General features: G+C 35.5%; 1 protein-coding gene across 2 annotated transcripts in view; it reads left to right on the top strand.

Annotated features, from left to right (window-relative positions):
* Pik3c2g (phosphatidylinositol-4-phosphate 3-kinase catalytic subunit type 2 gamma) overlaps nt 1–18,711 on the top strand; it is a 352,426-nt gene that overhangs the window by 230,430 nt on the left and 103,285 nt on the right. For both annotated transcript variants that reach the window (XM_027955972.2, XM_027955971.2), the window contains 3 exons: nt 45–174; nt 3,415–3,551; nt 5,575–5,744. In XM_027955972.2, coding sequence (XP_027811773.2) covers nt 45–174; nt 3,415–3,551; nt 5,575–5,744 — 437 coding nt within the window. The remainder of the gene's footprint in view (nt 1–44; nt 175–3,414; nt 3,552–5,574; nt 5,745–18,711) is intronic.

The following is an 18,711-nucleotide window of genomic DNA, read 5'->3' as shown; positions in this document are numbered from 1 at the left end:
GAACTCAAGGAGAAACTCAGAGTCTATAATTTTGTTTCTAACAGGCTGGAGATGATCTTCGCCAGGATATGCTTGTTCTGCAGATTATTCAAGTGATGGACAACATTTGGCTGCAGGAGGGCCTAGATATGCAAATGATCATTTATAGATGTCTATCCACAGGAAAAAACCAAGGTCAGTATAGATTAAAAAATGAGTCAACTTACATTATTCATCTCACACATTCACTGATAATATGCCACAAAACTTTCTACAGCTTTCATTTTAGACTACAAATTCAAAAATCCAAAGAACTATACAAGTTCTTCCTTTCTAAAAGAATTTTCTCTGGAGGCTGAGGCAGGCAGATTGCAAATTTAAAGCCAGCCATAGCAACTTGACAAGGCTTTAAGCAATTTAGCAAGACCCTTTGTTGGAATAAAAAACAAAAAAGGCTGGGGATGTAGCTCAGTGGTAAAGTACCCCTGGGTTTAATCCCCAGTACCCCCCCAAAAAAGAAGAAATTTCAAAACTGATAAGCCAAAATTTATATAAAGCGTAACATGCTTTTAAATAGTAATTGGACCTTTTCAAATCCAAATGTTAATTGTGATGTTCTTTTTAGTGTTTTAAGAAGTTGGCTATAGCTCGGCACAGTGGCACATGCCTGTAATCCCAGCGTATCAGGAGGCTGAAGCAGGAGGATCTTGAGTTCAAAATCAGCCTCAGCAAAAGTGAGGCACTAAGCAACTCAGTGAGACCTTGTCTTTAACACAAAACAAGGCTGGGGATATGGCTCAGTGGTCATGTGCCCCTGAGTTTTAATCACTGGTACCAAAAGAAGAAAACATTTAGCTACACTATGAACTCATTTTTTTCTTATTTCCTTAGGTAATATAGATGCTTCTTGACTTACAATGGAGTTATGCACTGATAAAGCCATCATAAGGTGAAAGTGTAGTGTGTCAAAAATGCATTTAACACACCTAACCTACCAAACATACTTCATCAGCACGATGCACCACAGAGTATCTGTTGTACATCTTTGTGATTATGTGGCTGACTGGGAGTTATGTCTCACTGTCTCTGCCCAGCATCACAAGAGAGTACTGTACTACATATAGCTAACCCAGGAAAAGACCAAAATTGAAAATTGGAAGTAATGTTTTCTACTGAATGCATATCACTTTTGCACCATTGTAAATTAGGTAAATCTAAGTCAAATCATCATAAGTCAGGTACCATCTGTAATAGAAAAGTCTACTCATTCTAAACAAACACAGTTACTACCTTAATGTTAACATAAATTTTATATATTTAGAACAGAACTGAAAATTCTAATTTCTAAGACTTTTGAGAAGATATAATATCAACTCAAAAATGGTCACACATGCAAACTGTGAACACTTTTTGCTTTTCCTTTATAAAAGCCAATAAATTAATAAGGAAACATAGTTTCATTTTCAGTGAAATAATGTACACCCAAATTATGACCAAAGCATCAGATGAAAGTTGTTCTTAGTTACAATCATGCTAAATTGAAGAAACAATTCCTAATATATCATAATCACTTTTACATAAGAACACGGCCATTTAGAATTCATTATAAGCTGTATGAATTATAACAGATACATACATGTGTGTAAACAGAAGGCTGAAACCATATCCCTGCACAAGGGACCTACTCTGTGTAGTTAATTTTTTTTTAAATTCAAACAGAGCTACAGTTTAAACCTGTCAATCAACCCCAAAGAGCTACCACTGCCTTATTCCTCAGTTCCTGAGGGCTCACCAACAGACTCAAGGTCAACTGTGACTTGAGACTTGAATACGAAGGATAGAAGGGCCTCCAAGCTACCTTTACTTGCAACCCAATACCTCAAAGTGGCTCAATAATAAGTCATACCACCAAATTATTTTGATTCTGATAGTAGAACTCTTGTTTCCATGCCCAATGTCCCAACTCTGGACCCATTCTAAAGCTTTAGTTCAAAAAAAATTATTTTATTGTTACTATGAGATTGTTATTTCTTAAGTTTTGACCTCCCTTTTCTCACATCAGGGACCTAATTCTTTCATATCCTAATATTCTAAAGAAGTAAAAATAAAGCCAAATGAGCCAGGCTGAGCTTTTTAATGTAACCCAGATCACCTTTCCTTCATAAATTGAATAAATCACTGATCCCAATGGAATTCTTCAATTCCATCCACTCAGATCTGTTTATAATCACAGAATGTAATTGTGACAAAAACCTCTTCAAGTTTATAAAAGGATTCAGCAAAATATTACTGTAGACTTGCCCAAAGTTGGGCATAAAACAAACAAGCCCCCCCACCTTCTACTGACAAGCTTCTATGAATATCAGATTGTATAGGACATGACACCAATAAAACACTTCTTGAAGAAAAATAGAGATTAAAACAAATGTCATTTTTAGAAGATTAGGTTATGTTCTTCATCAGGTTCCAAGATTGATATTGAGTATGTGCTGTTCAAAAAATATTTAATTTTTAAAACTCAATCATCTCTCTATTTGTACAGTTATATCTGTGTCCCTGGTCCCTCTGGGCATTTGAGTTTGCAGCTCTTACACTTGTGCAGATTATGGAAATGAGAACTCTGTATTTTAATTTCTTTCAATGATTTTATTTATAAAACTCTGCACTGAGGGGTATTTTGGGACATTTGTCTTGGGAGAATTTTAAGCACTGAGTTTTAATTGCTATTCTGTATACACTGGAAATTAGAAGCCTTGAAAATATTTACATGCTAATAACCTCTGGTGCACAATGCAAAAAACCTTGGCCACTGGAGCAAAGGTCCTACTTAAGTTCAATCAACACATGCTTCCCTTAAAAAATTCCTTCTTATACTTTCTCTCTAATGTGAACTGGAAAGGAAGGAGCAGGTGGCTTCCATGTGTTTACTGAAAATATTCTCTTTCCTAGCAGAAATGTAACATTTAACTGTTATTAATATGAACATTGACTTTTATAATATATTTTAAATGTTGTTTATGGAGATTTGCATTGGGTTCACTTAAGGAAGAAATATTTTGGTCATATAAGCTCAAATGTCCTCCCTTACAGGGCAATGGGTGTCCCAGTCATGACACCTAATCTTCTCTTCTGTTGATTCAGTGGGGACTCTGAGAGATCGCCTAGATTGGCTCTCTACCATAATTCTACAAAAAATATTGAAATTGTTTTGATAGATCTGATCCAACTCCAACTGATCCCTGGGATTTAGGAACAATTACAAGGAGCCCATCCAGATAGGCTTCTGCAAAAGAGAAGTCTTAGAAAGGAAAAGGGTAATCCAAATAGTTCTGACAACTATTGTTGCTGTTACATAGATCAAGACATATTTTCTAAATCTCCCTCATCCTGGGAAGAAAGAACCATTTCCTTAATCTCTTTTTTCTAATCCACCAGGACTGATACAGATGGTGCCTGATGCTATCACCCTGGCAAAGATCCATCGCCATTCTGGGCTAATAGGACCCCTGAAAGAAAACACCATCAAAAAGTGGTTCAGCCAGCACAACCACTTAAAGGCCGATTATGACAAGGTCTGTCCTGCTGCAACTAATTTTAAGTAATGTGCTTAAATAAAAATATGCTTCGGTTCATTAGGTATTCAGATTCATGGGAAAGTAAATTAAGTACACCTTGAGTTCTAATTCCCTCATCATCAGTCTCATAATAATGACACAGTTTAAATGACATATTAACGAGATAAAACATTTCTATGTTTGGTTTTCATTCTCAGTGAAATTCCTAGCCATTAATAAAACATCTCTTTGCTCAGCTGCCTCTCTTACAACAATTTCACCCAAGATGATGGCCCCTTGAAACTACCTCCTTCAAGTAATTTCCACTTGTTTGCACACAATCTCTAATTTCTATAAATAACCACGCCTCCTTTGCTAGATACTTCCTTACTTGCTCTGCTTTTCTATCATTCTTGTGATGGTTTGTAGAATGCATAATTGTGTGTGTGTGTGTGTGTGTGTGTGTACTTTACAAAATGTACTGCAAACATTTTGCTCCCAGTTTATAGTACTTTGACACCTGGTCTATAATGTACAGTTGTGCAGTTTCTGCTCTATACTAGGCTCCTGAATGAAAGTTGAGTGTGACTAGAGTCAGGCCTAGTTCTACTTACCAACTCATGAACTTGTACAATTTGGTAACCCAGAGCACTAATTGACCTAAAATTGTAATACTGGCCAATGTTAATTTGGTCAGAACTGCCCTGGGCACTGACATCCTCTCATTCTGGGAGACTTTTCAGTTCTGGGCAAACAGGGATGATTGCTCACTCTATCCAGCATGGGCCATGCTAAGGAGACTGAGGAATTCCTCTGTTCCATACCACAATGAACTTGAAGGGAAGCAAAAAGCAGGGTTTTAGGTGCCAAATAACAAATAATGAGATGAGATTATCTTAAAATATGCCTTTTAACTATTCCTAAAATTTTAACTTGATTTTTGCACACACAGCTCTCATCAATGCTTTGAAGTGTATCCACATACATTTGCTTTACACAACTACCATGTAGAGGACATATGTTACTATCTTCATTTTGTAGGTGAAGAAATTCTAGACAGACAAATAATTGACTTGATCAGGCACTTGAGAGCCCTGGAACTAAGCAATCCAAGTGTCCTGGCATGTATTTCAGTGTCACAGACTTCCACTCCAGCAAGTTGTCCATGCCATTCTGGGATACTTGTAACCTTTACACAACCAACCCCTCATGGTTACACAAAGTTGATGAACGTGATGCATGTTCCTAAGACCATTTTTTTTTGGGGGGGGGACTATTTTTGGAAAGAAACCTCTAATTATTAAAGAAGCATAAGCCATAATTAATTTAGTGGTAATCTGCTTCTAGCCACACAGACATTCACTAATGTATATTGTACTGAAATACTTTCAGACGTTAACTGGATAACTTAAGGGTAACAAAATGTTACCAGTATCTCAATATAGGTTTCCTGTATCCCCAAAATTCAAATATTTAAAAATGGTATTTAAAATATTTTAAATGTTGCCTCTGTGGAAAGACAGTGTTGGTCCATGTTGGTTTTTCTTCTTTTATTTTGAAAAAAAAAATCATTCAATATTGTATAGTTGAGGCATCAAAAAAAAAAAAAAGGAAAAGAAAAGAAAGAAAGAAAGAAATCCTCTCTCCAGTAAGCTAAGAAAATTAACTCCATGTGAATGAGACACTTTTTCCCAATTTCCATGAAAAAGAATGCTTATTGTGTGTGTGTGTGTGTACTTTACAAAATGTACTGCAAACATTTTGCTCCCACTTTATATCACTTTGAAACCTGGTCTATAATGTACAATTGTGCAGTTTCTGCCCTATACTGGGCTCCTGAATAAAGGTTGAGTTGTGACTAGAGTCATATCTTCTATGTCATATCAAAAATCAGCCACTTATCCAGGCCCTTCTCTCTGCTAAGATACAGAAATTGTTCTCCATTGCTTTTCTCGTTTATTTTTTACCATTATCTCTGAGGCTAACGCATTTTCTCACTTTTTTTTTTCTATTTTTGTGTTATTGTTTCTCAATTCATTAGGCCTTGAGGAACTTTTTCTATTCCTGCGCTGGCTGGTGTGTGGTAACGTTCATCCTGGGAGTCTGTGACCGTCACAATGATAATATCATGCTGATAAAGTCAGGCCACATGTTTCATATTGACTTTGGAAAATTTTTAGGTCATGCACAAACATTTGGAGGGATAAAAAGGTCAGTGCACAAATGTTTATTATAAAAATTAAGCAATGTCCTAAGTACCATATAACATGATAGCATAAAAACTCTGAAGATGACTTGCTTCCCATCTCTCAAATCCCCCAAGGCAAAGTAAATGTGACTATATACCTAAGAAGAATGAGGAGCAAATTTTTGTTAATGAAACAAATTGGGTTTTTGCAAATTGTTAGTGGAACTTAATAAAATCATGCTAAGTGAAATAAGCCAGACTCAGAAAGTCAAGGGTTGAATGTTTTTTCTCATTTGTGGAAGCTAAAAAGATAAAACAAATAATAATAATAAGTGATTTCACAAGAACAGAAAAGAGATCAGTAGACTACAAGTGGAAGACAAAGGGAGGAGAGGAAGAAAAGGGAAAGAATTAGGAAATTATGCTATGTGCATGTATGAATATATCACAATGCATTCCAATTTTATATGAAACTGAAAATAAATAGAAAGAAGACTTATAGAATAGAGGGAGGGTATGGGAAAGAGAAAGGAGGGGTCCAAAAGAAAAAGTACTGGGGATTGAAATGGAGCAAACTATATTACATCCATTTATGAATATATCACAATAAACCCCACTATTATGTCTAACTATCCTGCACTAATTTTAAAAAGTAGAAAAGAAAAAGTTAATAGACTAGCTCAGCCTTCCCCCATGAGATACTAATCCCATCCCAGCCTGAGTTATTTGAAGTAATAGTTGTGCTTTCCTGTAGACCTTGAATAGACAGTGAAACCCGAGTTGATGCGCTCGTACATCTGGTATATAGTCCAAAGCATCACCACTGTTCTATCATAAAACTAGCACACCTCCCACACTGAATTAGCCTTGAATCATTCCACAAATGCAGAATGAGTACCTACCATTCAAGGGCATTGAGCATACAACAACAAACAAAGCAGATGCCAACTCTGACTTCTTTGTAGTAGGGTGGACAGACAACAAATAAATAAGTGAAGAAATAATATTAGGAACTGAGAACTTCCATTAGCAAACTAAAGCACAGAAATGGTGTAGAAAATGACTGGGGCAGGGATACTATTCTAAAAAGGCCTCTTAGAGAAGACAAAGAGCTGGGTAATGAGTGGTCACCTGGTGGAGATCCATGAGAAGAGTGTTCCAGGATGGGAGATCACACAGGACAGCCCTTCTCAGTTGAGTTCTCCAGAAACATAGAAATCCTGTCTCCATGCTTACACCAACTCTGAGGTTGTCTTAAACTTTCTGACTTCTGTGAGAGAAAAAAAACACATCTCACTTATGAATGTGAAGGATTTCACATCCTGTGCGTAAACAAACAATCCCTTCTTAAGCTTTAATTGTGAGATTAAATAGGATTTACACCAGCAGATTAAATCAAAGGGCAGTTCAGCCCCAGCATTACTTAATGATTCTGGATAAAATTTGGCTAATCCCTACAGTGGAAATAAGAAATTCCTTCAGCCTTCTGATGCCGGTTGGCTTTCTTTTGAAGTACTACTTAATCATTTTCTTTATTTCTTTATTTTCTCTCGCAAAGATACAAATTGAGTAGTTAGCAATTAGTGCATCCACAATTTCCACTCATTTCTCTGGTGACAATAATTTATATATAGTAATTATGAATATATCACATTGCATAAAAGATATTATTGCATAAAAGATATTATTGTAGCAGTAAACTATATTTTAACTCAATAATTCCTTCATGGTGATTTTTTTTTTCTTATAGAACAGGCAATATTAGGAAAATCAGTTATTAGTGACATTTATTGCTTTTCTCATTCATTGTTTGAAACTCTTATTTTTAGTTTATCTTTCCAGTCCATATGAACTTTCACAATGGTAATGCTAACCTTCCATTAAGTCTTTCTAGTAACTTTCTTTCTAAATACTTTTAAGGGCAGCATGAGCCCTGGTTAAACATGGCCACTTTGGAGCAGACTATGTTTTTTTGAATTCCATGCTACCACAGGGTCACCGTATGATCTTGACTCCCCTATTCCTTAGTTTTCATATTGATAAAACAGATTTTTGTTTGAAGATTAAGAGAATTGGTATATGGAAAGTGCTTTGAAGAGTGCCTAACACTGAGTGAGGGCTTTATACATGTTTGTTGTCATTAATTGTAAGTGTTCTAAATGAAGTGACAAGAAATAAGATCACTTCTCTGGGTGATAGCTTCTTTTGTTTAAAGGGATCTAAATATCTGATTTGGTTGTCTTTTAAAATCTGTACATGAAATTCATACTTTAACTATTAGTCACAAATCAGAGCCTTTTTTCCTAAGAGAAAAAGTAGACCAGTTATTAAAAATTTACACTTCATCACAGGACATAAATCCACTTAACAGAGATGAAAACTCATCCCAGAATTCAACAAAATAAAATCTAATCTCCATCCTTTTCCTACTAAAATATGTATACAAAATGATCAATACGTTCAATGTCAGTCTTCTTACAACATAGTTTAAGCCTTTTCAATTTTATCCCAATAGATCACCAATCATCTAATATAATTAATCTCAGCCTTTTCATCTAGATACTATTCACAGAAATTCCCTATATCTACAGTAATTTTGACATTATTTTCACTAATTACCACTGATGTAATTCTTTTAAGTTTAATTTTGAATTTGGGTATAATAATACTTAAATTCTTAATCTTCTCAATTTGAAACCATCTTCTTTTAAAAATAAACTTTCTTAACATATGAAAAAATTAATTTTATTCTACTTCAGTCATTCTGGTTCAGCACAGAAATTAATAGTCTCCCACATGTTATGATTTCTTAAATGAAATTAGATGGGTCTCATTGGTTTGTTAATCGTGATTGTTTACTAAGAATCACTGTGGTCCTTCTCACTCAAAGCAGACCTTAGCACTGTGAGTCATCCAGTACACTTTGTAATATCTCACCACCTGTGAATGTCTTTAAAGATATCTTTATATCTTAAGCATCTAGTACAGAAAAGAGGTTCAATTATGGTTGATGGAAAGATCACTCCGAAAGTGTCATCAAATTTACTTCCCTTGGCTTCAGAAAGTTTTTCTAAATAAAACATTATTCAGGACGTGCCATATTCTGTTGCCATAACTGGAAATTCACTGCAGAACTTTTTGACCTAAAGGTCATTCCATATTTGGGAGTCTGGGGAAGGAGACCCAGAGTTCCTATAGAGTGTCACAAAGATAGTCCCTGGCAAGCTCCACACCACATATGAATGGAGCACTCTCCAGGGACAAGTCTGTCATTCCCACCTTCTCACCATTCCCCCTCTACTATTTCACCTTTTCATTCCACTGTTTTATGTTTCCTTTGAATAGCCCCATTATATTTACCTGACCATGGTAAATTTAAACAGTTTCTCTGTTAAGAAACATTAATATTCTTCAAGAAGAGAACTTATAGGTTTTTATATGGAAAAGGTGAAGAAGAGTTTGAAAGAGAATAAAAGGAAAGGAAAGAAGGAAGAAAGGAAAGAGAACAACTTAAACAGTGTAAGGATTCTGTCTTCCTGTGCTCAGTTAGCCTACACCCCAGAGAGAAAAGAGCAAGGGTCAGACGGTGAGCCTATACAGCTGGTTTAAGGTAACATATGCCTGTCACTATAAGCATTTCATAGCCCTGACTCTAAATTTAGTCTTCAAAGAAAAACTACAAATGTTTCCTAAATGTGAGTCTACTACAGGAACTTCATCACTAAATAATCAGTGCTCTGCTTTTATTGCTGGGAAAACTACCCATGGGGTTAAACTCAGTAAGAAACAGTATGCCCACTTCAAGCCCGACACATAAATTTTGGTCAATGCATCTTTGTAACTTTACGGGTGACTTCAATGTTTTCAGAGGTAATATGGCTATTCTTGGTTTTCACCTCCTACCTAATTTCAGATCATACCCCTACTTAAAATATGACACGACAAATAGCTCTTCACCCAAGTATTATAGTGCTGATAAGCTTTTTCTCACATCCATTCTGACTTCTGTTCCAAGCATATTACCTCAATTCACCCTCAACTCAAGCTCAAGGGGAACATACATAGCAATTTGAAGGATGTAAGCCGTCTCTTCCTGCCCAGTGGTGAAATCCTACTCCACTATCAAATCAGACCCAGTATATTAGACTTCTGTAGAGAAGTAGGACTGATAATCTTGAAGAGGGAGCTATTCTTCAAATAAGAGGGATAATATACTTGAGTCAGTATCAGAAGTTATTAAGCAGTTAAAGATCAGTCTAACTTAGGGACACACAGTGAATTTACAAAAGAGGCCAGACTAGAGGAGGTGGGGGTAAGTTTTACATTTTAAAAATTATTGGTGAGACTCCCCTTAGTTAATAATTGCTGGGAGCTTGGAGATCTCACAGGACGTTAAATGTTCTTTCTGTAATAGTAACATGCACCCTTATGTTCTCATTATATTGTACATGTGAGGTTTCTTGCATTGCCTAATTATACAAGGTTCTATCCTATCCAATGGAGATTGCGAGTTTGCCTTCTCAATTAACTCATGGATATTAGATCAGAGACTTGTGTTCTTTCTGTTGGGCAGCAAAATTTGCTCTTTAAAATGTAGGTCGTGTGTGATATCAAGAAAAGGGTAAGCTTAAACATCCCCCAATGCACTCTAGTCATTTATTTCTATGTTAATATCACTCACATTATGCATATCTACAACTTTTAGAGATCTTTAAAACAATATATTTTATTTTACTATGGTATTTCCTGATGACAAAAACATTTGAAATTTATGAAATTAATACAAATAATTTTAATAATAACAACAAAATATGCCTCTTCACTGAGTTCCACATTTTAGTTCAGGGTACAAATACATCATTGAAGCATGTGTGTCTATCTTTTTTTTTAACAGATTTTTATCAGTTGCTCCACAAAAAGAAGAAATATCTGTGTGCATAGAGTCCAATAGAAAGATTCTACTATCATAAATTCTTGCTAGAATTCTCTTTCCTTTCCCCTCTTCATATCCCTGCCACCATCACCAACATTGAAGCAGATGGCTCCTCCCAAATTGCCGAGGCTATGATGCAGATCATTCCTGAACTGGCACAAAGCAAGTGTTCTGTAGTGTGGTGCCACATCAAGTGTGGGGATCAGACTCTAATGGAAATAGTCAAAAATACCTTTTAAATCATCATCTAGCAATAGCTCTATTAAAACAGAAGCTCTTCAAGGCAGGTGCTCTTGCATTCTCTCTTTTACAATTGAAGGCAGAGAGAAGTTTCAGTTATTGTAACTTGTTCAAGGTCATAAGTCATAGGTGATAGAACCATGGGAATTTGCCATGATAGTGTCATTTCTCCATGATCCCAATACAGCCTGTTCTCTCCAGCACTGGCACAGATGGCTGCTTCTTTAGTTAGTACCAAATGATATAGCTATCTCACATTTATGGCCCTGATGTATACTAAATTCATATCTTTAAAACCTACAACCAAATGTCTTGCAAGATGTTTGCACTGCAAAAGGCATGCAAAAACTGAGACTAAGTGTGAAGGTAGCAGGGCAGCTCTCTCATCTACAGGCATTTTCTCTTTGAGTGAAAAGGCAGGCAGAAATGTGAAACTGTCTTAAAAAAATGTTTTTAAATGACTAGTAGGCATAGCAAAGCTAATATGAGTTAAATACCTATGATATGTGATTATAATTTCAGATCACATCCACATCTATTCTATTAAGCTTAGTGTAGTCAAAGACCACCCTGCACTACCGGGACCAAGCGCAGTGGTATTATCTAGACTGCATAATTCACATTTGAGGAAGTTGCTTCTGGGAACTATTGTACCCTTAAATAGCTTATGTGTGCGATACTTAAAAATGGAACATCATTTTCTGAGTATGTGCATATTTGTTTAAGGAACAATTCGGTAAATGAAAGGCTTTCATTGTGAAGATATAAGCACCTCAGATATTTCAGAGTGAATTCATTGCAATTAGCATGGCTTGTCCATTCCCTCAATAATGTATTTTACAGTAAGACCATTTTCATTGTGGGGGCTAGCAACAGGGGGAAGACTTCAAGAGCAAGTATAACATAAACAGGACTTAAATCAGTGGGGAAAGGGGAAAACACAGCCTTCAATGGAGCATCTTGTGAATGTCAATGTGGACACCTAAGAGGATTGGGGGCCACAGCAACCCACTGCTCACTCTGCTACATGGCAGCAATCAGTGTCAAACTGCTGAGCCAACAAGTCGTCACCATTTTCAAATGGATCATCCTGCTGGCCCTGTGATGGCACTGAAGTTCTGTGGCCACCTTCCCACTCTCCACAAGAATTTGTACTTTATCTTTTCAAGATAAACATCAGATCCCTCACAAACAATTCTCTAAAGAGATGAACGTACCTCCTACTTTATTGAGAAAATAAAACCATCAGAACCAATCCTGCTCTTCTACCCAATGTAAAATCACAGATTTACATTTGTACCCAAACTTCTGGCTTTCTCTTATAAAACCAGATTTTTTTCTTTCTTTCTAAAGCCAAGAGATGCTTTGGAGCCACTTTCCTCCCTGCTTTGGGTGAACATTGTACTATCAATAATTCATTTCTTTCCTTCCATATTATCTTTTCCCTTTGTAATAATCTTTTAAGATAAACTTATCTCCTCAAAGTTTAAATAATTTTGTCTCCAAACCCCCAGGCTTCATACTGTTCTGCTCAACTTCACAAACTTCCTGAACACCTTGTTCATAAACTTGACCTCCATTTCCTCACCTCCCATCCAAACCAGAGCTACTTCAATCTGGATTTATTCTTCATAAATTGTTAAGATCTGCAATGACCTCCTTAGTGCTAAATCCAGCAATACTCCTTCCTCATTTCACCTGACTTATCCGCAGGTTCTTACAGTGTTGACTCCTTCCTCAGAATCTCTCTTCACTTGCTCTCTGCAGTGCTTCCTCACCTGCTAGATTTTCTCATCTTTTCAAATCCAATTCAAGATGATTTTCTTTTCTCACGCTGTGAAACGTTTGATCCCCTAGGACCCCCCTGAGCCCTCATCTCTTATCACTTTATGGTTTCTGGAAACTAGTATCATCTATAAACAAGGCTTCTCTTCATGTCCATATCCAGATAACTCCTAAAACTTTTATCTTCTGAGATCATTATAGATTCACATGTAGTTGTAAGAAACAATACATACAGAACCATATACCCCTGATCATTTTCCCCCAGTGATACCATCTCATAACAGTTACCACAACCAGGCTACTGGTGCTATTTTAGTCAAGTTACAGAGCAGTTTTGTCCCCACCAGGATCCCACATGTCACCCTCATGTACCCTCACCTAGCTCGTTCACACTCTCTGCCCCTCTACCCTCATCCCCTGGCAACCACCAATCTACTTTCCATTTCTAAATAATTTTGTCATTTCAAGAATGTTGCATAGGGCTAGGGTTATAGTTCAGTGGTAGAGTGCTTGCCTGGCATGTGGAGGCACCTGGTTTGAATCTCAGCACCGCATATCAATGAATGAATGAATGAATAGGTCCATTGACAACTAAAAGAAATAGTTAAAAAATGTTGCATAAATGGAACCATATAGAAATATAACGTTTGGAGATTGGCTTTTCATGCAGCATAGTTTGTAGATTAATTCAAGCTGTTATATTTTTAAAGCTATGTCCCTATTCTGACAAATAATATTCTATTATATGGGTATTCCACGGTCTGTTTAGACATTCATCTGCTGAAGGACATCTGAGGTACTCTAGGTTTCTGGTTATTATGAATAAAACTGCTATGAGCAATTCATGTATGGATTTCATTAACAAATATTTTCATTTCTCTAAGATAAATGCTCAAAAGTATAATTGTTGGTAGTTACATATTGCTTTGGATTTTAAGAAACTGCCAAGTGGTTTTCCAGAATGGCTGTACAAATCTCAAATTTTCACCTGCAAAGTACAAGTGACAGATTCTCCACATCCTTACAAGCATTTGATATTGTCCTTTTTTTTTAATTTAGCCCTTCTGATGGTATGTGGTGATATCTCATTGTAGGTTAATCTGCGTTTCCCTGTGACTAAAGATATTGAACATCTTTTCATTGTAAATATTTCCCACCTACACATCCTCTCTCATGAAATATCCCTCAGGTCTTTTGCCAGTTTCTACTTGTATTGTTTGATTTTTTTTTTTTTACCATTAAATTTTGAGAGTTTTAAAAATATATTCCAAATACTAGTACTTTGCTGCCCAGTTTTTAAACATCATCTTCCAGTCACTTAACATTGTTTTTCACAGAAAAAAAGTTTTTAATTAAATTATTTGCCTAGTCTTAGATCCCAAAGGATTTCCCTTGTGTTTTTTCATAAAAGTTTTATAGTATTGTGTTTTATATTTACCTGTGAACTATTTTTAGCTAGTTGTTGTTTTAGGTTTGAGGTTTAGATCAAGGTTTATATTTTTACCTGTGGGTACCCAAATGTTTCAGTATAAATCTGTTCAAAGGAGTATTCTTTCTCCATCAAACTGCTTTTCAAAACGTTGTTAAAAATCAGTTTGGCAGGTTGGCTGTTGGACACTTCTGTAATCCCAGCTGCTTGGAGGCTGAGGCAGAAAGATCATGAGTTCAAAGCCAGCCTCAGCAACTGCGAGGCACTAAGCAACTCAATGAGACCTCGTCTCTAATACAAAAATATAAAATAGGGCTGGGGATGTAGTATAGTGGTTGAGTGCAATTCCCAGTACCAAAAAAAAAAAAAAAATCAGTTTGCCATATTTGTTCAGGTCTATTTCTATGTTATTCATTCTGTTCCACTGACCTGTGTGTCTCTACCTGCAGTCCCTTAGTTAGATGACTTAGACAACAACCTGGCAAGAAATTGAGGTACCTCTTTATAGCCTAATAAAAGCAGAAGTCTAGGCTTCCCACCTTGCCCTTTGCAAGGTGAGGGGAGCTTTGGTCACACTCTTCAGCAGTGTTTGGCTGGAGTAAAGTGATTTTCATCCAACCATTTTCTGTTTTGTTAAGCTTCCTTTTTTTGGTACTTTGGCTAGAGAGAACAGGCTTCCCTTGAACCATTTTTTGTCTGCACCCATTGGTATTTCTGCACATACTAGATAGTAGGCTTCTTCAGCCACTTGCCTGAAATATTAAAGGCAATGGAAAACTCAGAGAACACACCACCATGCTCGTTTCTTGAGTACTGATGTCTCCAGTAGTGTGTCTTATTTTCTATGCCTTTAGGAGTCATTTTATGCTTGTTTAAATATAAATTACAGGGATTTTTAGTGTAGTCAGTGGGAGGAACAAGGAGAAATATGCCTACTTCATCTTTTCAGAAACAGAAGATTGACTCACAAAATTTTACCTCCAGCCTACATCTTTTCTCTAAGGTCCTAGACAAATATCTTCCTTGTCATCCACTTTTGAAAGTCTCCAAGGTCCCTCTAATGTAGCTCACAGCTGAGCCACTCTGAAAGGTTCGATACAGTCTCTCTGCTACACAAGGAAAGAAAATTTAAAGTTATTCTTGGCACCTCTTATTTCTCACATTCCAAACCATAATGAAGTCTTTCCCATTTATTTATTTTGGAGTTTTTTTGTTTGTTTGTTTGTTTGTTTTGTTTTGTTTTGTTTTTGTCTTCCCACTTCCCTGTATCTGTATGCAACCATCCTCTAAGCTATTATCAGATCAGATCAAACTTTCTGCAGAACTCTCCTCTGATCTACCCACATAACCCTCCAAATGTTTCTCCATGGTACTTCTAGAGCAATTTTTTCAAAATACTATTGTTATTATTCAATACATTTATGTTGCTTTTAGAACAATGGGGTTTAAAGCTCTTTAACCTCACCTTTAACTTGCACATATCCACTGTAGATGCTTAATAAGTACCTTTTGACAAATGACTATAGTGCTCTAAAATTGTAAGTGTATACCTCTCTAACTACGTTCAAGTCATCTAAAAGGCAGAGATAGAGCCTAAAACTCTGTGTATCCTCAGTGTAGCAGCAATCTGAAAATTCTTATGACAATGATCTTGGTATTCTAATGACTTTATAAAAGATTATATCTATTGTGTCAGAAAAGCTGACACAAAAGTAACACAGACCAAGTTATTAACTATCCTGTATTTCTCATACCAAGAGAACTCATTTACCCTTAGTTATTACTATCTGCTTTTCATATAAATATTCTAAAATGTCTAAATATATATACACACTTTTTAAACCACCAACTTACTTCTCATTTTTTATGGAAATCTATAAAATACTCTTAGCATTTTTGCAGATTAATCATCTCTGGAAAAAATTGTCATAAATTTATAAAGAATTGAATTTTGACAACAAAATGATAGAATCATAATAAGTTTGTTCACATGGTCTTCCCACATAAGTGTTTAATTATCACAAGCCCCTCCCTGTAGAATGATGTTAATGTATTATTACATTCATTATATATAAGAGAATATCATCAAAATAGTGTATCAGATACTAAGACTATATAAAAGGAAGGAGGAATACTTCCTCTTCTCTTGAAAATCACACATATCCCTTGGGTTGAAAAAAATCCTAAGACTTCTAGCAAGGGATAAGTTAATTAGAGAAGATGTCTTTCTTCTAGTAAAAAAAAAAAAAGATATTTTGATCCTGATCTCTAAATCAGCATTAGAGCATCAGGGGAGAAAAAGAAAATAAGACTGAGTGGGAAAAAATACAGGTAAAAGACACAAAAGTGAGAATGGGTAGATCTTAAACAATCGTAAAATTACTAATCTAGAAATTAATGTAGGATAGTCACAATAAAAAAGTTCTGTAGTGTATTTATATACCTATAAATGAGATATTTTCAACATATTATTTGTAATGTAATAACTCTGATAGATCAATCTCCAACCTTCCTTTTTGCCCCAACCAATTTATACATCAAATTGGCATGTAATTCTGAACTTCAGAGATACACTCTAAAACCTTAATTCTACAACCTAGGATTAGGTGTGCATTTGAGTCAACTGATAAACTAAATCACAATTAAAACTCCTACAGCTTATAGGAGTGGAATCAGATTCTATTTCATTTGTGAGGCTTCTTTTCATTTATAGAAAAGTTTTAGTATAATTCTGAATTTTTAAAATAAAATTTCTTAGAAGTATGCCTTAAAAATTACACAGAAAAGATACAGTATTTAATTTTGTTGGACTTACTGAACATTTAGACTATGATAATGTTTATACATACAATTTGTTTCTCCAATTTTATAATTAGTTTATAGTTTTCTCTAAGTTTGATATGCTTCTTTATATACTTGCTTTCTGCATGTTTTTTCTGTGTCTGATTTATAATGGTGGCTCCATAGAAGAAGGATGTGTTATCTCATGAAATTGAGCATAATTTCAAAAACTTTCCAAGAGAGAAATCAGTTTGATCCATTATATTTTTTCCTATTGAAAAGAAAAAAAAGGTAAATATAGCATATCAGAAGGAAAATTTTTATGAATCTGTAAAATGTAAAATTATTTCCAAAGTTCCATTCAAGGTAGTAAACATAATATAGAGAGTAGGAAAAAAAATTGGAAAACTGTTACATATAAAATTAAGATCTTTTTTCTGATTATGGAAGTCACTAGAACTCTACTACATGTCAGCAGTAGTGATGACTACAAGGTTAGTGATATATAAAAATATTTCCAAATTCAAAGGTCCATTCATGCAGCACAGAGTTTCCATAGACACACTGAGAATAAATTAAACTTTAAAGTAAAGATGGGATTTTTTGGATGGCATTTTTGAATCAGAAGACAGAGATGTATCTATGATAAGGTTCAGCTATGAGAATCATATTGGTCATTTATGAACCAACAACAATAACTAAAATTTGTTGAATGCCTCCTGTATGTCAGGCTTGTGTTCTAAGCACTTGTACATGCTTTAAGTCATTTAAGTCATCCAATCCAGGAGTCAAGTGCTTTCTTCCTGATATTACAAAGGAGGAGATGAAGGTCTGCATAAGATAACCTTCCTGGGGTCCCAAACTCATCAGTGGCAGGAACCTGATTTGAAGCCTGGCCCATAGGGCCTATAGTCCCTGCTTTCTACCTACAGTGTCCCTACTCATTGCCCTTCTCAGTGCACAGCTCTCTCCATGTGTGAGGCATTGACCTACATCTTCCCAGGTAGTGCTCACAGCCATTCTAAGAGCTGGATATTATGGCCCCATTTTAAAGAGGAAGAAATTGAGATATACCAAGCCCAAGGTCAGAACACATGCTTTATCTCATGTTTTCAACATATCTCCTCCCAGCTTAGCCAAAGAAAAAGGACTTATAAAGTTAATTCATAGAAAATAGGTTAGAAAGTGAGTAAAGGCCCAGTAAAAATAATTTTGACCAAATATTAAAAATTTTGACTTGGGAGTTGAGACACATTCCTCAGTGTATGCTCAAAAAAAAAAAAAAATACTAAGTGGATAAATATAAAGTGGAGTGAAGGTCTTGGTATTCCAGCCTCTCTTCTGGATGGTCAGTGGTAACATGAATCACAAAATATAATTTTAAAATAAAATTAAATGACTACAGCCAAGCAAAGCTAGTTTATTTTTATTTTTTTAAATGCTCTGCCTGCAGTTGGAGTCCATGTCCTCAGGTCTGCCACAAAATGCCTGTTGTAGCTTTCTGATCTAAATATCCACACTTCTAAAAGGCCAGATTCATGAGATTCTCCACTCTCTTATATCTTTACTAAAATAGCTAAGCAACAACAATAAAAAATACTCTTCTTTATTTTAAAAAATAAAAGGCCTACCTCAAAATCTGCAACTTTTCTATTATGACTTGGTCTAACCTTATTTGTATCTAAGCTGCTACACTCAAATTTAAAAAACACTTTATTCCAATCCATTTTTTAAAAGACCTTCATTTTTTAAATAATTTTTACCCAAAACTATATTCCCACCATAAATGTTTCTAGAACTCAGGACAAACTGGTATCAAAAC

This window comes from Marmota flaviventris, chromosome 3 (genome assembly GCF_047511675.1).
Source record: "Marmota flaviventris isolate mMarFla1 chromosome 3, mMarFla1.hap1, whole genome shotgun sequence".
In the NCBI taxonomy this organism is placed as follows: Eukaryota; Metazoa; Chordata; class Mammalia; order Rodentia; family Sciuridae; genus Marmota; species Marmota flaviventris.
Note: the sequence above shows the minus strand (reverse complement) of the source record. Positions and strands in the feature narration are given on the sequence as shown.